Source organism: Biomphalaria glabrata, chromosome 1, assembly GCF_947242115.1.
Source record: "Biomphalaria glabrata chromosome 1, xgBioGlab47.1, whole genome shotgun sequence".
Classification (NCBI taxonomy): domain Eukaryota; kingdom Metazoa; phylum Mollusca; class Gastropoda; family Planorbidae; genus Biomphalaria; species Biomphalaria glabrata.
The window spans coordinates 43,050,567-43,074,825 of record NC_074711.1 but is presented as its reverse complement, the minus strand read 5'-3'; the positions used below and the strand labels follow the sequence as shown (position 1 = coordinate 43,074,825).

At 32.5% G+C, this 24,259-nt stretch overlaps 1 protein-coding gene across 1 annotated transcript; it reads left to right on the top strand.

The window, feature by feature from the left end:
• The first annotated feature begins 906 nt into the window (after positions 1–906).
• Positions 907–22,902, top strand: LOC106067825 (testis-expressed protein 10 homolog). The gene is made up of 16 exons (XM_056037586.1): positions 907–976; positions 5,385–5,588; positions 6,482–6,685; positions 9,627–9,983; positions 13,007–13,161; positions 13,273–13,397; positions 13,612–13,739; positions 16,534–16,680; positions 17,492–17,690; positions 19,054–19,198; positions 19,369–19,577; positions 19,685–19,883; positions 20,290–20,393; positions 20,701–20,825; positions 20,943–21,053; positions 21,648–22,902. Exons 2-16 carry the CDS (start codon positions 5,403–5,405, stop codon positions 21,948–21,950), a joined length of 2,697 nt encoding a protein of 898 aa, XP_055893561.1. The 5' UTR covers positions 907–976; positions 5,385–5,402; the 3' UTR covers positions 21,951–22,902.
• The last annotated feature ends 1,357 nt before the right edge of the window (positions 22,903–24,259 follow it).

The window sequence follows — 24,259 nt, the reverse complement described above, 5'->3', positions numbered from 1 at the left end:
TAGCCGTACAAATTCTGACATATCTGGCACGGCCCAAGTAATCATCTTTTTTGAAGTAACGTCTGTATTTTATAAGATTCGTCCAATGTGGGCAAAAAAGATTAAGTTTCGAGAGTCCGTATAGCACCACGTCACGTGCCTGACATGGCACGCATGTCGTAGTTTGGGTATCTTGGTTTGCAGCATTTTTTTTTTAACAAGCTGATACATATAAATTGTACACTGCTCTATCAAATGAGCGTTTAACCATTGTTCTGTGACGACTTATTGTGACCAAAACAGGCCTACTACAAGAAATTTCGTTTAACATGAAAACAATTATGAAAAAGATGCCCAATAAAGATATACTTACGCTACTTGTGCCTCGAAAGTCAGTCATACTTCAGTATCGGCCCATGCCCCTAGGATGAGTTATTTACTAAATTTGACCTTCCTTTAAAAAGAAAATAAGATGAAAAATGAGCTGTAGATGTCAGGAGAATGCGTTTCTGTATTTAAGAATGCAAGAAAACGCTTGATGTCGGGGCTCCGTCCCTAACCCGCTGGGGGAGGGGAAACTTACAGCGCTGCCTCAGACCCCTAGCTGTCAAGGAGGGGGACATCAGTGTAATTTTTTTTTTTTTTTTTGAAGGCTGAGAAACACTGCTCTAAACAATATGTATGTGTGTGCGTGAGTTTAGCGTTATGGTTTACTGGTCAAAAGTTCTGGATCCGCTATTGAGATAAGCTTTTTTTTAACAAAGTCAAAGATCTTGCTAATTATCTTGAATAGAATGTAGCTCGAATTTTTTTTATTTTTTTTTTCGACTTTTTTTTATTTTTTATTTATTTGAGAGATAACAGTATAAATTATTTCTAAATCTGTGTTGAAATTTAGGCCTAGAATTCTTTTAAAAAGAAAATTAATTCTGTTATAAAGAAGTGTGTAGAGTGTAGAGCTATATGATAGTATATCAGTATACCAAAAGTGTACACGGTATGTAGCATGATATAATGATAATATTAATGTCAAAATCTAATTTAAGTCTAGTTATAATAATATTAGTGATTATAGTCTAGATCTTTATTTAGAATAATCTATATTAATATATATCTGCTATATTCTAGACTATATTATCTTGATCTAGATACTAAGATTAAGATTATAATTATAAGACTTAAATTAATTATTAAACTTAAAATTTAATAATAAGAATTAAGATAGTCCAGGAGTCCAGATAATACTATTAATACTGATAATTATAATAGATAGAGAATAGACTAGATTAGAATTAGATAGTAGATCTAATAGTATACTATAGACTATAGAGCTTGCAGCTTAGGTTTTTTAGTTGTCTAGGCTCTAGCAGTAGTCTTAGACTAGTCTGTAGTCACTAGTCTCAGTCGACTCAGTAGAGTTGAGTAGAGTAAAAGTAATTAGACTCTAGTAATATCTAGTTAATCTAGATTCTAGATCTAAATCTATCTAGACTAGATTCTACTACTAGAATATCTAGAATTAGAACTAGAATCTAGACTAGAGTCTAGATGATGACAATGATGTAGAAATTACTAGATCTAGATAAGTTGATAATATATTATATACTAATATTATAATATAGATTATAGATCTATGTATATTTAAATTATAATTATATTATAATAATAATTAATATGATAGTAAATTGTAAAAGTTGAAGTAGAATTTAGTAGATCTATTCTATTTATAGTAAAGTTAAGTAAAGTAATATATAATAAATATATTATTATAATTATATATATTATAATATAATTATAAATATATGGATTATCATCTACTAATAATAATTATAAATAATTATAGTTTATAGTTATATATATATTAATATATATATATATATATCATGGGCGTAGCCAGGATTTTTTTCGGGGGGGGGGGGATTTTTTCTCCCACCCCCGAAAAAATATTTGTATGTATGTGTGTGTGTGTATAATCTTTATTACATTCTGACCCTTCATTCTTTCAGAATACATTTATTGTGCCCTAGATTAGGTTCTTCCTGGAGTTAGTGGAAAAATTGTTGACTCCCCGCCATTGGCAGCAAGGGGTCTGCGCTCCCCCACCAAGCACTGTTTCTGTTATTGAATGCCAACAAAATGCATATTCTGAGGTATCTACAGTGCATTTTCCTGCTATTAAAAAGTTTTATTTCAAAAACCTAATGTGCTATTCTTACTGACTTTGACCCTCCCGAGCAATTCGGCGCATTTGCCGTCAAGCTGTTTCCACAAAAATCTGTCACTGGTAATGTCTGAAGCCTCTTCCCACCTGCTCTGAGGAACTCCATAAATTTGTGGCGCCAAGTTGTACTAGGATGTCATCAAAACTCTTATTATGCGTAATTCATTTTGTCGGAGAACATGTCCTGCAAACCTCATGTGACACTCTGTCACAATCATACTTAGGGCTTGACTCCCAGTTCGGCATAGGATTTCCTTGATTTAGACCCGATCTCTATAACGGACTCCTAAAATCTGTCTTAGCTATCTTTGGATTTAAACTCAAAACCCCTTTTGGCAACACTCATAGCCTTTTGAGTGCGTAATTTGCTTTTAGTTTTTACATTGAAAATGTATTTTTTAGCTTCAAACCCCGCTGATTTGGGGTTTAAACTCAAAACCCCTTTGGCTACGCTCATAGGTTTTAGAGTGTGTAATTTGCTTTTTTTTTTATTGAAGATGTATTTTTTAGCTTCTAACTCCACTTTAGGGGAGTTTAAACTTAAAACTGAGTCAAAGCCCATTTAGCTACGCTCATAACATTTTGAGTGCATAATTTGCTTTTTTTTTTCTTATTGAAGCGGGGGTTTATCGTAAATTTTGGAGGGGGTTTTAAAATCAAAATCTTCCTTAACTGTGCTCTTGGAATTTGGGGATTAACTTGTCGTTTGCATTTTATTTTGTTTTGCTTTATAGAAGAGGGGGATTTAACTGCAAAAACCCCTTGTAGGGTGTTTTAAACTCAAAACCCCCCGGTAGGCGGTTTTAAACTCAAAAACCCTCTTGGCTGTGCTGGGGCAAGGGATGGTTTAGTCTTAGTATTAAAATCTCACCTAAAATAAACAAAATCAAAGCAACAAATCAGTCACTAAAGTCCTCTCCCCCCCCCCCCCCCCCCCGGCTACGCCCATGACATATATTATATTTATATATAATATACATTATATATAACTATATTATAATTTACTTATATATATGTATTTTATAATAGATCTAGAATCTAGATCTAACACTTTTAATACTATTAATAGTTTTAATACTGAAGTCACTGAGGCAGTGAACTTCGAAGATCTCAATCTTCAGTTTCTCTAGAATAAAAGTTTAGTCTAGATTATCTAGATCAAGACTATAAGTATAGATCAGTAGATCTAATTATTATCTAATACTTACATTTTTGTAAAATATAAGTATAAGTATTATTAGTATTAATAGATCTAGTCAAATATATATATTATATGTAATTTCTAGATCTACTAGAATAGATCTTAAAATTCTAGACTCTACTCTAGATATAAAAGGATCACTCCTGGACATATATCCATCATATTTTCTTATGATCTATACAATAGCTCATTATATTAAATTAATGTTTAGAACTAGGAGAAAAAAAATCCTTAGCTATCAGACAATAATATAGACTTTTGCTTTCCATTCCTATGCATTTATGTAATTATGATATATATATATATATATATATATATATATATATATATATATATATATATATGTCAATGTCAATCATCAGACATTTTTTTCTATGCTTAATAATGCTTAATAATGACCTGACATCCCTATACATTCATTGGACAGCTTAGTATAAAATAGCATATATATCTAATATATAAAGCAGAAAGTAAGGCATATGTATGTATGCATGTCCCTGCATAGAAATCAAAACCGTTTCAGAGATCTTGATAAAACTTGGCAGAAATGTTCCTTGGGTACTAACTTAGACAGTAGTGTATATATTGTAGCCCTAAAACAAACTTAAGACTCTAAATAAAAAAATAAAAAAAAAAAAAGGTGCCCAACTCTATAAAAGTATTGTATCTTATAAATTTAGGCCATGTTTACATGCTGTGTCTAAATGATGAGACAAGACCGAGAGGTCACGCATGCGCAGAGATGAAAATCTCTCTAGACCTAAATTAGCTCTCATTCAAGAAAACATAATTTTATTTTACACATGAACATACAAATACATGTCTATTCATTTCATTATTTGATGCTCCTTAACCTTCAAATTTTAGTTTACAAAACATTTTTTTACATAAAATCGTTCGCTCTAAATGTTAATAGCTTTAAACGTCTTGACATACTTTTCAGTAACTTGCGGCACCAATATACAGCGTAGTGATACAAATGAAATGAACGTCAGAGGTCATAATATCGCGCATTATAAATGCATATTATCAAACTAATAAACTACTTACATAATACAATTTACTTTCCAATGTTTTTTTTTTAAAGCATTTAATCCTACAGTTACCGATTCGGTTTAATTTTAAGTCTTTATTTTCAATTTACTTTTTTCATTAAGTTATGGGCATTTAGACCTCTTAGCAACTTAGCTACGAAATGATGAATGAAACACGGCTTATGTACTTAGGTCGACACAAGCTCACATCACAGTGTTTATAGTCTTTTACTATAAAAGGCTCAAAGTTCTTACTACTGTGGCATTCAATTTGTTTAGATTCTAAATCTAGATCTACATAAAATTAAACTAATAATGTTATATAAACAATTACATTCACGCGTTCGGTTTGATTATAAAATACTAGATAAATGGATTTATTTTTAAAATTATCATCTTTTTGTTCACGTCGTTATTGATTATTCAAACGGAATAAATGCATGCTATTTGTAGAAAGAAAAACCAGAGCAAAGCCGGGTAAAATTAAAGCTAGTATTATATAAATATATGAGTTTCCTTGTTATTTTGGCTTTGGAAACCAGACCAGGACTTGTTAACCTGTAAGCCTTTCCTGGCATCTATATTGTACCAATTACAATGTAAGCTGACATTTTTGGTTTCTAAATACTATATTGCCTGTACCTACGTAAGCTGTAATGTTTGTAATAATCATCATTAGAGAAGTACAAGCCCATTAGCCTGATTTGATACTGTATATTATTATGGCTCTCTGGACCGCATATTATACTAGCCTGGTCTGGACCCCTGTCACAGTCTCGATTGACTTTGCCTGTTATATGTTCAACTCGGGTCAAGAAGGTGAATGGCATGAGAATCATCTGATATAGAAAGAGGAAGTAATTTGTAGTTCATAGTTTCTGATATCCATGCTGAAAATATTGAAACCTTTTTACTTGCATGGGTAATCTTGTTATTTATTATAATTTAGATTTGAGACTAGATCAACATGGCAAAATCTAAGAAAAAAAGACAGCAAGACTTTCAGAAGGTAAAATTGAAAGTAGGCAAAAAACTTCCAAAAGGAGACAATGTGACAAATCTAAGCTTCAAAACAAGGCAAATAAAATTTACACAGAAGATCAAAGTTAGTGATGGAAAAACAGCAGTGACTAGAAATAACTTGGGAATTCTGGTAAGTATTTTAAAAAAAAGGTAATGGGTTGTTAGGCTGAGTAATTGATGGGTTCCTTAAGAAATGAAGATTATGTCCTAGCTCAAACCTCCTGCATAGCGTCATGAGAAGATGGTAAGTAGGGTGTGAACTCAAGACCATTGTGATGAGTGCAAAGTGCATACCAAATTCTACTTATGTTATTAAACATTTCTAGATGTAAAATCTAGACATTAGATGTTAGATCTTGCCTGCTTCAACTTCTAATGAGTTGATGGATACTATATTAAAAAACCCCACTTTTACTGGAAGTGAATCATGCTGTGCTGAAATTAAACCCTAATGAAGTGTCATTCTTTGATCAGATTCTATGAACCTAGTTTAAGTGTCACCTTTATTCTGAGAAACAGAAATAAATGCAAAATCACTTGATAGTTTTATAGCATTTTGGGGGGCTGTAAAATAGGTGATACAAGGCTTATGCTAACTTTAATTTATTAGTTTTTTTTTTTAATGGAAAATATTTAGAGATTAATTTTATTAATTGTTTAGGTTTGGAGTGGGATGTAGGTTTTAGGCAGTGGATATTTTATTTTGGAATGAAATTTCGTGAACTGCAAGAAAGTTCTTCTTTTCTATTCCCACTTAGTTCTTGGCAGTTCCCAAAGGAAAGCAATTTTAGATTTAGATTATTCAGTTCAGATAAATGCAACATGAAACTGATAACATTGATTGAAAAGGAAAGGATTACTATCTTTTTTACAAAACCATATTAAATCAAATGTGGAGAGTGTAGAATATCCACACACAAAAAAATGTGCATTATTACTTCATTTTATTGTTGCCTGTTTCTATATATGAAACAATCAATGCAGCTTATATATTTAAATTTCATATACAATTTGTTTTCCTAGGACTTACTCCGTCAGTGTGACCATCACAGCAGTACAGTCAGGGTAAATGCACTTTGTGGACTGAAGGAGCTTTGGCTCAACCATCATGTGGATCTTTTAGTGTCTTCCAATGTGAATGGATATGCTAGCATTCTCAAGAAACTTTCTACTCTTCTAATTGACAATGAATCAGTTGTACGGCATTCAGTCATCAACCTATTCAAAGTACGTAAAAAGTCTAATATATGCCTAATAAAAGTTAGTAAATACCATTTGTACATATTCTTTGCTAATTTGCTATGTAAAATCAAATTTTGAGCCAGTCATACGAAGACATAAGTTAAACTTGTATAGTCACACACTTTTGTCAGCATTAGAGTGATATATTTTATGAATACAAAATAACAAGACACTGAGTCCCCACTTAACAACGGGGTTAGGGACCAGAAAGTCAATCCTTAAGCATGTTTCACCCTTAAATGTAACTCTTGATTTGGGTTAGGTATTAATCATTTTTACAAAGCTTATATCAACTCACTCTGTCTGTATAGTAATAAGTTTGTACATGTTATTTCTCCCACACCCTATCTCCGATTAAGCTGAAATTTTGCACAATTATTTCTTAAACCCTTTACAACACAAGAAATTATTAATAATTTTTTTTTTTTTTTGTATTTTGAACAAGGAAAAGAAGTTGTACTTGACATGTGGTGGTATATGTTGAATTAGTCCCCTGAGCCCTGAGTGAACATTTCTTTTTATGCATATAAAAAAGGAACATTTAAACATTCTCTAAGTTACCATCTTCTTCCCTCCCCCTTTCACAACTGGTCCAGACAAGTGATAAGATCATAGCGCATTGAGAAAGCTATGGTATTGCACAGATTTATCTGTCTAGGTTGATCATACACAAAATTAGAAGACTGATTCAAACTAATTGATACAACTGCACTTAATATAAGTTGTTTGTTTTTTTTTAAAGTATTTTTTTATATTTTTCTTATTTAATAGTAGAGTATGTAGGAACATTTTTTTCTATGGATACAGTACTGCTTACACTTGAAATTACTTAATTAGTATTTTTTATTGGTTATATGCAAAGAAAACACAGCTGACAAAACATTGTTTTAGTGACAAAAAAAAAACCCTCCCCAGCTGCCTCCGCTGCTTCACCATGAATGCTTGTGTTGCGTAGGCAGAATCATTGTTGAACTTTACTTGTGCTCAATGTTTCAATGCATTCACTTTTCTCCCTCACATGCATTTGGCAATGGCAAAGATGCTACGTGCCTTGCTCATTATTATAAGGAGACTAGGGGCATTTTCTTGCTTATTTTGTTGTCCAACCTAATTGCCATCAGTTTCTCCATGTCATGGATCATGCCCTTGTGCTCCCTGATGATAACAACATTATATCCCACAGTACTCTTCACGATCCCTTTCTTTTTCTCTTTAAGTTTTGGTGGCATGAGAAAACCCATGTTACTAGCAATTGCTAAGACTTTCATTTCAGCTTTGTACTTCTGTATGATCTTCATCTTCTTGTCTAATTCGATGTATTTTTGGGGGCTCCTTAGCGGAAGATTCTGTATGAGTTGTACTCTTCCTGTAGGAGATGTACTTTTCCCTTTGTCAGCCATTTTGATGGGATACATTTCGATAGTAAAATTGTTTTTTTTTTTTTTTTTTTAAAGAAAACCTGTACAAGAAATCATAAACAAATTATTAACAAGCTTATTGACACAAAAAATTAGCATTAGTTATAGTATATTATACTAGTCGACCTTAGGCCCCTATGTGACTGCAGTGGGCCCCGCACTTTCAAAGGACCTGCGCTAATTTTAGGTGTAAATTATTAAATGAAACCATTTTATAACTTATAACAGAATTCTTGCAGCCTGACTTCGCTACACGCAAGGCTCGTAAAGTAGTTCTGTACGTAGTGTTAGACACCTTGTTTATAGATTAGTTATTTAGCGACGCACCATAGAAGACGTATATTGAACGGGACTAGTGACGTTTGGGATATTTTGTGTTAGAGACCGGAAAATCAGTTAGCGATAGAATCCTCTAGGGTAAAGACGTGTTTATATTGACAGAGACTTTTACTGTGGCCTTTTCTTAGAATAAATATATGATAAATTGTTCATCAGTGTTGACCACATCTCTTTACTCGTTAAATCGATCGTCTTGTTTATTCTGTATTGTTGATCAACTACATTGAATACACCCGAACAATAAAACTCAAACGCTTGCAGAGTAATTGGTTGAAATTCAACAGTCATCTATAGTTGACCTCAAAACAGCCTGAACAAGTACATCACAGTAGTAAAGAATGAATAAAATGCAAAGACGAATTTATTAACTAATACAAACTCTTAAATTTCACTTATTATCTGTATCCCTACCCAAACTTGGCCCCACGAAATCCGTTTCGCATAGGGCCCCACAAAGGTTGAGTCCGACCCTGCTTTTAAGTGACGGGTGAATACAGAGTAGATTACTTGTTCCCCCCCCCCTCTCTTTTTGCCGCTAAATTTACGTGAGGTAGAAATAAAAAAAATAGTGATCTTTCTTGGTCACAGCGGTCCGGCCCTGCCATTTTGTGATGGGTGAATACTACTTGTTCTCCTCCCCCCTCTTTTTTTTCATAGGGTAACTCTAGTTCGTCCAACTTGCAGAAATAAAAGAGTGATCTTTCCTTTACTTCTTATTCTTGCCCAAACTCTTTAGCCATGAAGAGAATTATATATATATATATTATTATTATTATTATATTTCTTAATTCAGAATATGTGACTGTCTAATGTCCCTGTTTGTTATATTTCTCTTATAGAGTATGCTTTCTCCATTGTTATATTTTTCTCTAATTTTTAAAATGTCTCTGTTTGTTATAGCTGGTTGATACCCTAGTGATTAAATTTAGTATCTATAGTGTTAGTATCATAATGAGAATAATGAACAACTTAAGTATGGTGTATTTTTTAATTAAAATACTTTACAGCTTAAGTATAGAGTGTGTTTGAAGTGAAAAGGATGTATATTGTATATTCCTTGCTAAAATAATTGAGTATTAAGTATTTCCACTTACTTGTTGTATTTAAAAATGGATTGATTGTTTCTGCTTAAAAGTTTTGTCTTTCACTCTCCTGTTTCTGTTTTTCAGCTGATTTTAGCCAAATTGTCCCCAAAGTCACCAACAAGTCAGCATACTCATAGCCTGGGTGGAAGTCTGTTCACATATATCCATACATACTTATGCTGTGCCATGAACCACATACATGAGGACATTAAGCTTGATGCTCTTCTTTTGTTTGATGCCCTCTTGGATACTTTCCCTGCTCTAATGATACAACAGACAGGAGATTTATTGAAGAACTTGGTAGGCTTGATCTCTGCACCAGCCTACATAGGAAGTAAAGCCTGCCCCACTACACAAAAACTTAGCCTGAACCCCGATAGCAAATTGCCAGCAATGAAGTACCGAGCTAAAGTACTTCAAAGAATAAAAAGAACTTTTATGGTTTGTATTTTACAATTTTTGAATGTACTGTATTTATTTTATTAACAATGCAGTTGAATATTAAAATTTGTAAAAAAAAGTTTTACTAGATATATATAGAAAAAAAGCTTAAAATTTTGGTCTTTTATCTACTAGAAGTTTTAAAAATGCCCTTTTCTTTAAAAGTTAAACTTTAAAGAGCGTGCAGATAGATCCTCACTAGTTGCATTGAAAAAATCTGGCAGTAAAAAAATACAATTTAGTTGCTTGGAAATTACGAAGGCAAAACAAGAGTTGATTAGCTCAACAATATCAATTCTTTTTTTTCATTGACATTAGTTCAATGTTTTTCAAGATAAGAAATTAACAATAAAAAATTCATATATTGTATATACAAATTAGATTTTTGTGTTATGGTTATACAAAAAATTTTAGTAGGTTACTTAAAGCATTTCATTCTTATAAGTCACACTAAATGTGACCATAATTTTGCTAATTTAAATGAATTCTCTCTTGATGTACGGTATACTTCCAGTAGTTGTGAATTGGCACTTTGATTTTGTTCTTGTTTGACTGTGTTCTGATGATTGTCAATGTACTTTGTCAATAACAATGTCTGTTTCTTAACATTGGGATTGTTTTTATTATAATATTATTGAAAACAATTATTTTTTACATTACATACATATGTTGTACTATAAAATAAGAAATCTTAAGTTTTATCTATCATATAAAGTAAGGTGTATGTATGGGTGTATGTCCGGCATAAAACTTGGCATAAATGTTCCTTGGGTACTAACTGGAACCGTAACGTATGTATAGTTACGTAACATGTACAGTAGCCCTAAAACAAACTAAAAAAAAAAAGTTGCCCAAGTATTACTATTTCATGGATCAAGGCCATGTTTACATGGGACAAGATCAAAAGGATCTAGATCTAATTTTAAAAACTACATTTTGCACAGATAGTTTTTTACTTGAACATGTGAAAATACAAAATATAGTCTATTGATTTTATTATTTAATCAAATTAACCTTCAAATTTGTGTTTCAAAAGTATTTTTACTTAAATGGTTCCTTATATCTGCGAAGTTAGACATCCTGACGTACGTTCTTTCATTAGACAAGACTGAACAGATACGTAAGCGAAGAACTTAAATTCTCTTGAACCCTAGGTTCAACTCTAAGATAATAGAACTACTCTTTGCAAAGATAGTTTTATACCTTAACACATGAACATACTAAATATTGTCCTTTCATTTCATATTTTAATAAAATTAACCTCCAAATTTGTTTTTCTAAAGCATTTTTAGATATAGCTGCGAAGCCGTGTTGACATACATTTTAATAGTTCCATTCATGTGTCGCGCACACCTTAAACACACTGTGATTGGACAGGCAAATGAGGCTCTATATGGGTGATATTATATATTCTAACATGAAATAATTAATAAGCGTATTGAACCTTAAATTCAATCTTAAACTGTTAGATCAAGAATGTTTAGGGAAAGAATATGTATTTTACTTTTACTTAATTTAAACAAATGAACTATATTAGACTCTAGATCTAGATCTCAATATATATGCAAGCTAATCTTTTTGTAACGAAAATGGATTTTGGTAGAGTAGCTATTTTTATAGAAGCATATTTTTACATTCACGCATTCGCTTTACCTATAACATTATTATTTTGTTTAATTGTTTTTAATTATTATTATAGCTTTAATGTAGCGCTACTGTCGTGCTTATAGCATGCTCAGAGCGCTATGGTCCAATCACATTGTGGACCACTGGGGAGGGGTATCTGGAAGAGGCTTTCTGTACTGCATTTAGGCGTTCAGTAAACACAGCTCTGCTCGAGTTGGGTGTCTCGAGCCCCCTTCATAAATAGTTCACGTATACTTAGCCTCTTGACCATGCTTCCCACAAACTATTCTAATACAATATATCAGTGACATGCATATTAAGACCTGTGGGCCTTGGGTAATATACAGCTAGTTTATTTATAAAATACAAAAGCTGAAGTTCTTTTATCACTAAACACTTATTAGCTTACAAAATGTGCATGGGTGGATGGACACTGGCTGGGTGGCTCTAATGATATTCCTAGAAATTTGACAGCTTATATCTTTGGGGAGAAATTACTAGCTAATCAGCCATACAGTGAAAACTTAGGTTTGACCATTATAATTTTTCAATCATCTTAAAACTAAATTTGGTCTATTTTCAATACACTTCAATATGAATTCCTGTACTCACCTCAGATGTTTCTTTATATTTTGAATATGCTTCAGCTGGTATTTCCGCACTCGACTCAAATGTTTTGTAGTCAGTAAAGAGTTTTAGCTTTTATATAGCGCTACTCATGCTTATAGCATGCTCAGAGCGCTTTTGGTCCTATCTCATTTGTGGACCAGTGGGGGGGGGGGGGGGTATCTAGGAGTTTGTTTTCCATGCTGCCTTTAGGCGCTCAGTAAACACAACTCTGCCCGAGTCGGGTGTCGAACCTCAAGCCCCCTTCTAGGTAGCCAAGCCAAGTTCAAGCGCACTTGGCCTCTCGACCATGCTTAAATAGACGTAAATAAATAGATGTTTGTGTACATTTTACGCACGATCTTATGTAGAAATTAGCTGGACTGTAATCAAATAAATTGATTGCGCAAGTTCACTAGAAAGACTCCTTGCAATATTAAAATAAGATGAGAAATCATAGACAACCATCATAAATAAGAATTTGATTTAAAACGAAATTTTTTTTTTGTTGATTTAAAAAAACTTTTTTTTCTATTTTACTTGTTTTTCCAAATAAATGTTTTTCAATTGTCTCTCATTCTCAATGTCTTTACTTCTGTAATAGAGATGTTTTCATAAATTAGTAATAAATATCTCTGGTACCAGATTTTATCAATATATAAAACAAACCAGAAAGAAATTTAATACAATAATATGCTTGTATTTTATAAAAAAATTATTTAAGAAAGTGGTTAATAATACTTTTTTTTTTACTGTCATAGTCATTGAAAATTTAAGATTCCTATTTTCAGGAAGCCTTAAAAGATGAATTTAAGAATCATCATAGTAATCCAGAAACTGTTATTTGTTCCAAATGGTGTCTTACTAATCCAAAACAAAAACAAAATTCACGCCTGGTACCTAAACAAGCAGAAAGAAAATTTTCTACATTATTTTTTGGAGGAAGGTAAAATATTCTAATTATTTTTTTAAAGATAGGTTTCGCATAAATATTGACTATTTTTTCATGTCATAATTTAAACATATCGTAGAAAGTAGTATTTTATTCTTCCTTTAGCCATGAGTTAGATGATTATATAACCAATCCTTCAAGTCTTGAGACCTTTGTAAAGATGGCCATACCTGTGTTATTACAATGTTGGAAAGAAGCTTGGGCAAGCATTGATGAACACTCAACTTCTGGTAAAACAAAAATGCTTCATATATTTTACTAATTAAAATTATGCTGATTTAATGTTCTGTTTAAAACAATATTAAATGTATTGGGAAATCAAAGAGCTTCACTTTTATATAATAGATTGTCATTCAAGAAACACTGCTTCTTTAGATTATTTGATTTTTTTTTCAGATTCCTTTTGTATCTGTATTAACATTGCTATATTGTTGTTTTTTTTAGATGTCCTCCTTCCTGCAGACTCCTTAGAAGTGATGTCCCTTGTGACCTCAATTATACAGTTGATGTTTGTACTATGTTTCACTAGTCAAAAAAGTGATGAAGCTGCTCGCGACTTGAAATTCCAAATGGTAACTTTTCAATGCATAATATTTTTAAAAAATGGCAGGTGTTGACTTGTACTAAACTAATTATTTCTTATGCTTCTAAAACCAAAGTTGTTAAACTGTTGTTTATATATATGTATATATATATATATATGTATATATATATATGTATATATATATATATATATGTATGTATGTATTAGGGGTGCACCGGATAGTACTTTTTGATATCCGGCCGGGGCCGGATATGACTGGATAGTAAAATTTGATATTCGGCCAGAGCCGAATACCTAAGTGTCTTGTAAATAGCTTGTATTGATGAACATTTTACGAAACTGTTAAATAACATACCTATATTTGTTGGTATTATTTTTTTTTCCTTATTGTTTTAAACTCTGTTACTGATTGATTTATTAAAGATTAACAGTATTTATAAACAGAAATTAATCTGTGTAGAATGAGCATGTCTGTGTATATATACGAGGCCACCAACCATAAAGGCTTGTGTTGGAGAGTCAATGTAAAATATGTTAGTATATATTTAACTAGTTATTAATGTAAATCTCTCATCTGGCTTGTATGGTGGTGGGATGTATGTGTTCAAGAATTTCTGACCAACAACTGGTCATCAGACTTGTAATTTTAAGTCCAAAGACTGCTTCTGGTTCTGGCTTCAAGGGCTTAATACTGATAGCTGGTTAGTTAATAGTTGGAATCTGAAGCTTAGTAGGTCATATATTAATTAATCCATTTGCGGCAAACGATATTTTATTAACAGCAAGAACATCCATTATACCTACTTATAGCCTGAGCCTTAAATGTTGCAAAGCATAGATTTAATTATAGTCTGTAGGCCTATTATTGATATCTATGTTTAGATCTACTGTTATATAGTTCTAAGAGAATTAGGAAAACCAACTATAGAAGAAAAAAAACTCACCCACACCCTCCCTACCAAAAAAAAAACATAAATAGACTTAGTGTTCGACTGATTGTAACAACCTGGTTAGCTAGACGTAGTGAGCCTACACATGTAGTCCTAGTGTAGTGTGTATAGATGATTCTGTTGACCTTCACGCGTTTTTTTCCTTGGGCATATGCAATAGTGTTGAGTGGTCAGGCAAAAAAATATAACACATTGGCATGGTCAGTCAAGCATATAGATAAATTATATCCGTACCTTAGTTACAGAAGTCAAGTGTTTCTTAACATTCCAGCATATTTTTTCTTTGTTTGCTAGATCTAATTGTGGTGCTTTAGATCAATTTATTTTCCGCGATTTTACTGTAAGGCTTTCCTTTATATATTAAGTCAATAGAATTAAACAATGAAATTAGCTTTCTTTCTAAAGGTTTTAATACAAGGGGAAAATACATACACGCACACATGCACATATTTGTTTTATTTTATTGCGCAACGAACGTGTTTTCAGCACCCTAAATGACATTTCTCTCCAAGTAAACAAATTTAGTGTCATCATCTAGTGACCTCTAGACAGTGTCAATATGTCTTAACAATTTGCGTTAATCTATTCTGGCTTAAGAATGGTCAATGTCTATCAATACATTGTCAGGGATTAAACAAATAAGAAGTTGGGAGTGTTGAGTCTGTTGAGCCCTCCCTTTAAAGATACCCCTGGTCAGTGTCTGTTTGGCTTGTAGTCCAGCCTCCTAATTGAGACTTAACTCAAAGTAAACAAACTTATTACTTGGCCAATAGTATAAAAGGTGTGGCTTGTGGTCCAGACCCTTGATTGACAATCTCATAATAAACAAACTCATACCAGATTAACCTTATAGAGATTTGGCTTGTAGTCCTGCCCCTAATAGAAATTCTTCTCCAACTCAGTTCCCTCATAAGATGTGACCTCTAGACAGTGTCAACACTGGCTTAATGTAGTCAGCTGCCTATCTGTGAACTCAATGTTATGGACTAAACAAACAAAAGGAGGTGGGGGTTGCTCATCTCTGCCTCTGGCGATATACCCGCACATCTAGACAGATTATCAGCGTGACGTAGTTAAGAAATATTACATGTTTACTAGACCACTCAAAGGTCAAGACAAGCTTTTAATATGTGCCAGACATCGCTGCTACTTATGTAATGCGAATTTATAATGTAAAATCTGATTTCTATTTAGATTAACACGCATTGTCTTTGTACTAAAAAAATATTTGGTGCATAGTCATAGTTTATAGTTTTAAAAACAAATTCTTTTATTTGAAACAAAAACGTTAATGTATTTCAGAACTGACATTATTGATTCATGTCCACTTTATAGATATTGGTATATTTTTTATTAACATGGAGATTTAGTTTAAACTTCTTGTTGGACATCGTTTATCAGAGTCGACTACCTTTATAATGTTTGCCTTTCGCCTGTGTAGTTTCGATATTTAAGTGTTACCTCCGTTTGGCATATCTGGAAAAGACTTATTAGCGCGGAGGCGCCTAACAATATTAATAAAAATACAGGTGTAGCTTTTACTATCCAGTTTACTATCTGGTAGTGATATTCGACCGGAGCCGGATATTGCCGAATATTGAAAAAGTGCCGAATATTCGGCAGAAGCCGGAGCGACTATCCGGTGCACCCCTAGTATGTATATATATATATATATATATATATATATATATATATATAAATTCCTTTTCTCTATAACTTGTTTAGTTTACTTTTGTACTTTTGACATTCAAGTTTAATAGTAATTAGATATTAGCGAATGTAGACTTCATCCTTCAACTCAGGAAAAATTTTGCTATTTATTCATGGAAATTAACTGTGATAATATTTTTTTTTTCTAAATGAATTCTGCAGGTATCACCTGAGATGCTGGTTATGAATTATCTTCAAGATTTTGACAAAATATTTATGAGTAGTTTCCCTTATACCGCACAAGTTTTTCCTGAACTTTCCAGGAAAAGGAAAAAAAACAAAATTCTTCAACAGACAAACAACAATGAGGTTTGTTTCTCATTTATTGGGATAACTAAATAACTTTTGTTGTTGACTGATCAATGAACTGTTAAGTATCTGAGACTAATAATACAAACAAATGTTTAGAAAGGCATATATATGCTGAGATATTATGCTACATTATAACAGAATGACAAAACTTAATTATTTTTAAAAACTATAAATGGATATCAGTTATTTGGGTTACTTTGTATTGAGCCTAGTTGACATGTATTTTGTATTGAGCCTAGTTGACATGTATTTTGTATTGAGCCTAGTTGACATGTATTTTGTATTGAGCCTAGTTGACATGTATTTTGTATTGAGCCTAGTTGACATGTATTTTGTATTGAGCCTAGTTGACATGTATTTTGTATTGAGCCTAGTTGACATGTACTTTGTAATGAGCCTAGTTGACATGTACTTTGTAATGAGCCTAGTTGACATGTATTTTGTATTCATGATCCAGGTTTCAAATTTTGGTATATTCAAAAAAAAAAATTGTAAATGTGTAATCCATTTCAAAATACTTGTTTGAATCTTGTAGTGGAATATATTTCTATGTAGTCTGGTATATTTCATCTAGTTTTGTGCTTGTTTCAAATTAAATTGAAATTTTCAAGTAATTCTGTATTAGCATTTACACAATCGGATAATTTAACATCACCTTACTTTGGGTTTACATTTCTGAGGCTAAAAAAAAACAGAATGCTCAATCTTTCTCTCAGAGTTCATATGGACAATAATTAAAACTGCCACACACAAAAAAAAGCTTGTAATATATACTGTCTGTATGCTACACATTTATGTTTTGTTTTAGTCAACACAGTTATCACTGAATTTGTCCTTGTGTGACCTAATGTGTGGTCTATATACTGATGTCACTCTCAGGCCTGGCAAGTCATTGTTCAAAATCAGAGACTACATCCAAAGAGTTTTCAAAAAATCACTGAGCACTGAGAACAGCAAAGTTGTAGTCAGAGTTTTGACCAATGTATTTTGTAATCCTCATTCAGCCAGTAAGTCAACCACTTTTTCTTCTTTCAATGAGCTGATGGAGAGTTATAGTTTTTTTTGTTTTTTTTTGCTGATTCTAATTATTATCTTATTATATTATTTTAACTGTTTGCTAAAAATTTTAACAGTGACAGATGAGATTTATCATGTTATATAAGTATTTTATTTTAGTTTATGGTTTGCATTTAGAAAGTGGAGTGTCTAAAGATAATTCCTTTAAATATTTTCTAAATGTTGTCTAGAGGAATTAAAGTTTTTTTCTTCAGAACTGAGGACTTTGCAATTATTATTATTATAAGTTTTAGACTTTTAATATTGTTTTATGGATATTAGTCATAAAAGCAGCTACCATGAATTAATAATAATAGATTGGTGGTATCTTTGTTATTAATTAATTATTATTACTTTCGTATTACATTAATCATTAAAAACAATGTTTATTGGTATGTGCATATCCATTCTTCTATTATATAAACCAAAGTTTGTTGGTTTAAAGACAAAAAGTGGCCAAAGCTTTTACGTACAATAGCCAAAGCTAATTTTCAATTACCTTTTTAATTTCTGAATTTAAAGGTGGCATTCAGTGCTAACATGAAAGGAGACATTACTAAGATAGTCCCTACAAATATTTATAATCTTTTACTACTACTTAAAAGTTGTTTGTTGTGTTGTTGTTTTTTATGTTGCAGTGACATAAACTCCTTTAATTATCAAACAGAAAAAAACTTAATTTCAATCCTGACAACAAGGAATTTTTAATTTGAATTTTAATTCAAACCAAGCTGAGTGCTTAAAAGCAGCAAATACCTTCACAGATATACAGATTGACTTGAGTACACTGGACATGCAAAAGTAGCAACTTGCTATAACAACCACCAAAAAAAATATAACAATGATTTTAAGAAACAGTCAACTTTAATAAATAGTATCAAAATCTGATGGAAGTAATGGTAGATCTGTTGTCAAAGAAGAATACTAAAAAGTACCATTCATTTAATAATATACATTTTAATTAGTTTGAATCAATTGAGTATTCAAAAAATCCTTTTTGATTTAGTTGTGTATATATAGAGAGATAACGTGTATGCAACAATCATTTGTTTGGATATATAGCGTAATGTAAAAACAAAAAATGTGTAAGTTGTATGTTCTTCTTTTTATTTGAACCACTGCATGGTGCTTTGACATCAACTGTCCTCATCTATGGGGATGTCATAAATAGTTGAACCATTGTGTAGTTATGTATTTTTTTTTATTTTCTTGATTAAAATAATAAAAATTTCTTCATTAGCATTTAATATTCAACATTATTGAATTTCACTTGTCCCTAAAACAATGCTCAATATTTGGTTCATTTGATTGCAGGCTACTTTGTTTCTTGTTATAGAGCAGCTCTGAAACATTATCTCTCCTGCTCTGGGGAAACATCTCACAAGAATATATTCTACAAACTGTTTTCATTTATGAGTCGCACTTGGGATGGATGGGAGATGGAAACAGCAGGACCACAGTACCTTTTTTTTTTTCATATTAAAAATATAGGATTAATTACACAGCTGAAAAATACTTATGGATTAGAGTTGAAGCTTTTTTTTTTTTTTAATGCAGACTTAACATTTTTTTTTTTATATAACACTGTGGAATAAGTATAATTTTTACATTTTTTCTCATTGTATTTAGGCCTGTTCATAGTTATGAAAGAAATAAAGATATTCAGGCTATCATAACTGATTTCTATGAAAGTCTGCCTTCACTTTTAAGAGATGTGATAAAAAATGGCAATCAAGAATGGACACTGGAGATCTTCACTTTACTCAATCATTGCTGTACCCAGAATTGTCTAGCTTCCCTCAGAAAAAGTTTGATGAACAAAGTCTCAGAAACTTTAGGTAGATGGAATGGACTCTCAGATCTAGTACATTGATTTGTATTTTGAATATTAAGCAGATGTAACGATTGGTTTGAATATTAAAAAGATCCAAATCTTGTTTTACAGATTTTCAAGGCACTCTTTTAAAATGTGATAACCAGCATATTCAAAATCAGTTGTTCTTTCTTATCTCCATTGGAATTCCTTTATCAAGAGACCTCCTGAAACAGATTTTGTATTGCATGAGAAGACCTGTTGAAAAACCAGTGCTGCAGCAACACAGTGTTGTGAGCCATCTTATTTACTGTGTAATTTTAAACATAAGGTAAGAAATGCATCAATGACTACATTGTAAACTTAGGTGATGTTCATGCACATTTCTAATCCTTGTTTTTCAATGTTTCATACTTTTAGTTTAATTACTATTAATTTAGTAACTATGGAATTAGACTCTAACATAGATAAAATCCTGAAGGCCTAGGAACATGATCTGTGAACTTGCTTAATGTTGTATAATAATCTACTGTTGTAGAATGTTCCAAGAATTCTCAAAATGAATGCTAAGTGTATCACCTGAAAATTTGTTAAGGAATTTTGTTATCATTTTGACAAAATATTACTAAGAAATTTCTCCTACTCTTTACAAATACTTCCTGAACTTATGCTAGAATCTTTTTAAATTTAATTGACTTTCATTATTCATGATTTTTTTGTTATTAAATATTTGAAAGAGAATTGGTACCTCTCAAAGATCAAGTGGAGTTTAATCAAATGAGCCAGCTGCAACACAGTCAACTTTCAGATCACTTGAGGTTTTTATTCTCACTACAAATAGGTACAGCACTTGCATTTAAAGATAACTATTAATCTACTTAAATCATTGATTAGCTTATCTACATTAGTTAAAGAACTTTATTTGATATATGTTATAAGGGATATTTATTTTAATTCAGAAGTGTTCAGTGCATTAGTCCAGTACAAATTCCTAGTAACTTTCACCAAATTTAATGGCTGATTGTAAAGGTTAAAAGTCATTTTTTATTGAAAATGATGGAATAAAAATTAAACAATTTTTAAAATAAAAATATATTGGTCATACGACAACTTTAAGTGTTTAGTGTCTGATTTTGTTTTTGAAATAGGATTTGTTTCCGAAGAACTTGAAGTCATCTCCCCTGCTGATTCTGTTCAGCACAAGACAGACATTTTGTGTGTGGACTTTGAAGTTCAAGGTGACCAGTGGGCAAGACATGTGGCCATAGCTCAAGTTAGAATAAATTTTTTGTTACTTGTATCATATAACACATTATTTGATATCTATCCTTTAAACGTTTGACATTTACCATACATCTTCCATACGTTGCAGTTATTGTTGTTGTTGCAGGTGGTAGCTAAAGAACTGGCCAATACCTTTCTTCCTGCCTGTCCAGACAAAGGCTATGTACAAGTGTTTTCTTTTTTAGGCAACATTGAGCAACTCTGGAAGCAAACATTTGTAAGTTGTGTGTCTTGTTTGTTTTTTCAGTTTCTTTGATTGAGATGCACAGGAAAAAAGTAATAAAAAAAGCTCTCCTTTCAGACCTTGTGGTCTGTAGGGCAGATGATGTAAAGTTAATCTGTTTCTATGGCCTACGGTTAACGAGGGTGTCATGTGGCCAGCACGACCAATCGTCTTTACTTTTACCTAATTAATGTCAGGTACCCATCGGGCTGGGTGGACTCAGGGGCGCCCAAAGATTCCAAAATTAAAAATCCCAGTCTTCATGAGGGTTACGAACCCCGGACCTCCGGTTTGGAAGCCAAGTGCTTTACCGCTCAGCCAATGTGCCCCCGGGAAATACTGGGTTGGAAATCTAGTGTAATAATATAAATAGTATAAATATAATGTAATGTGAAAGATTTGAGTAAACTATGTAATTAATACAGTATAATTGGTTCTTACAATGCTTTTGTGCATGGTGCTTGTATGTTTCTAAGAAATTAGCAAGCAATGATCAATAAATATACATTTTTCTTTGACACATTTATATATTTTTGAAATAAAATGGGATACACTTTTTAAAATGCATCTAATTTGTTGTGTGTTCAGATGACTAGATCAAAGCTTCATGTGCTGACAGTGGTTAGTCTTCTCAAATTATTTTATGAAACTTCATTTCAACATGTTCCAGTCAAGCTAAGTGCAGAGTTTTATGATTTTGGCTCCATAGTCCTCACCTCTACAATGTTTGCACTTTTCAATAAGGAGCAACCTATCAGTCAGGATGTAAGTCAACAGGTTAAATCTGAGTTGAGCCTTTGTCTCAATCAGGACAAAGTTTTATTCACACATGTGTCAGAAAAGTTACACAAAAATGTTGAAGGTAGTAGAATCTTGTTTATGTTGACTTGATGTAAGAGTTCTACTGGCAAGTGTTGCTATCTGTTGTCTGAAAGTCCTGACAGTCAAAGCAAGAACTGTGCAGTAAATGGGTAATAAGTGGGTTCACATTTTTAACATAATTTGACCATTAATATATCAAGATTCAGTAATGTTCACTTAGGTGGAAAGTATAATTAAGATATTATTAGGAATAGCAGACCAATGGTTGTACTAAATCTTGTTAACTAGTAAACTTTTTCATAATAAAACACTTGATCACAATGGACATGACCAGAGAAAGTTTTTCATTGGTATTTGGACCTTTAAGTATTTTGGCTTTTATAGCCTTGCTTTGTTGCAGTTGATTATTCTTTGTTGATTTCTGTCAACAACAGTGTGATAGTCCGCTGTTATTTCTGGTCCATTTATAATCAATGAACATTTTTGAGTGGTATGATCTGCTACTTTGTCAACAGCTGATGAATATTTACAAACTCAAAACTAGAATTTTAAAGGCTCCATATTTTTTACTGATAGGACCTTTAGAGATGAATAAACTTTATTTTAGGAATACTTTTATCGCCATTTTACCTCTGAGTTTTACAATATCTCATCTTATCTCTGCCTGTTGTCCTGTCTGGGGTATGGGCCACCAACCAACTTCCTCCAGGCATCTCGGTTCTGTGTGAGTCTTACAATATGTTTTTTTTAATTAGTTCAAGTGAAAAATGTCTTAAAATGAACTATTCAAGATAATGTATTTTTTAATACATCTATATAATGCTATGTCTTGTCTTTTTTTTGTATTATGTTTTTATTATGTTACAAACTTTATTGTTTTGTAGGACCATGTGTTGAAATATGGTACAGATCATTTCTGTATCTGTATTGGTTATTTAAAATTGTCTGAATAATTTTAATGTTAATTTTAAATGTATTACAAATAACTTCAAAGTATTATCAATAAAGATTGATGGTTCAATGATGTTTCTGTGTTCTTTCCAGTAGTTATGGACTTAAACAACTATGTCTATTTCATTAAGTGATAAAACAAATCATGTTTGTGTAATGGAAGCATGCATTCACATAGTATGCATCAATCTTAATAATACACTTTGCAAAAACAGTCATTCTGATTCTAATTAACATACATACAATGCAAAAATCAAAGCCACACCTTCTTAGCCTCTACAATTGACAGTTGTCTCTCTTTCCAGTAGGACCACTCTGAACATTAACATAGCACAGGCGAACTATTCAAGTACACAGCTATGAGACCCATACACCAGATGCTTATGAAAATATATAAACAGGAATCCTTTTTGAATAATTATCAATACCACATAGAAATAGACAATATGAAATTCATTTAACAGGTTTAGTACACTGTAGCAACCAGACCTTAAGCTTAAAAATTTAGCATTGCTTCTATGATAGTGATGTATTTATATATATTGTAATAACTTAGGGGAGGCAACTCAACGAGGTATAGGTGTTTATTTACATGGAGACAAGACAAACACATAGGACATCTATCTTGAGCACAGCATCTTCATCTCGGTTCTAGACTTGGGCAGAAATCGTTCCCTTCTTCCCTTATACCAACATCCTTCCTAGTCTAGTTACTAATAGTGAGCACCTTCTGCACTATCTTGGATGGCGGTGTGCATGGCAGGGTTATAACATTGCCCCCTTCTTAGCACTTTTCGTCCCGATGCAGTAGAGGTTTGACAGTTCAGGTGGAGGTCAATCGATGGGAGCGAGTTCTCCACGAAGCCATCCTCAATGTTTTCCTCCGGTTCCGCTTTCTCTTTCTCCAATTGATCTGGCTGTTCTTGAGACGATGACGTGGCCGTTTGGCACACAAAGAGATAGGGTCGAGTACTGTTTTCTTCAGCACAGCCGTTGTTCGGACACACTGTATCAGCAGAACCTCTCGACAGACGCCGCTCAAGGGAGCTTCAGGTTCACATACAGCCACGTTGTAAACGAAGTCCGATGAGCCGCGGTCATCATCAGCTAACTGTCTCACGTTTAGGAGAGAGGTCTCTTCAAGTTCTAGTTGAAGATGTGTTCCTCTTGCCAGCTCAGATTTAGCCTGGATTGACTGACATTCGTCTATGCCAATGTCGATGATGATGGCAGAAGTACAAATGCTTTGTTGGTTGTTTTCTTGGCATCCACATTCTCTGTGTGAAGTGCCGCAAGTACAGTTCATACTATACTTCTGGATGCAGTTATCAAGCTTAAAATTTCCCACGTGAGCACGGCAAATAGGCAGAGGTCTTTAAGGTCCATAGCAACAGGCTTGGACGCAGACCCAACGTTGTCTTGATCTG

Bases quoted from the DNA above. Each gene is read 5' to 3' on its own strand.
- LOC106067825 (XM_056037586.1), top strand. From the start codon at position 5,403: ATGGCAAAATCTAAGAAAAAAAGACAGCAAGACTTTCAGAAGGTAAAA. The intron at 13,162-13,272 runs GTAAAATATTCT...TTCTTCCTTTAG, and splicing joins ACATTATTTTTTGGAGGAAG to CCATGAGTTAGATGATTATA. The intron at 19,578-19,684 runs GTAGATGGAATG...CTTGTTTTACAG, and splicing joins CAAAGTCTCAGAAACTTTAG to ATTTTCAAGGCACTCTTTTA.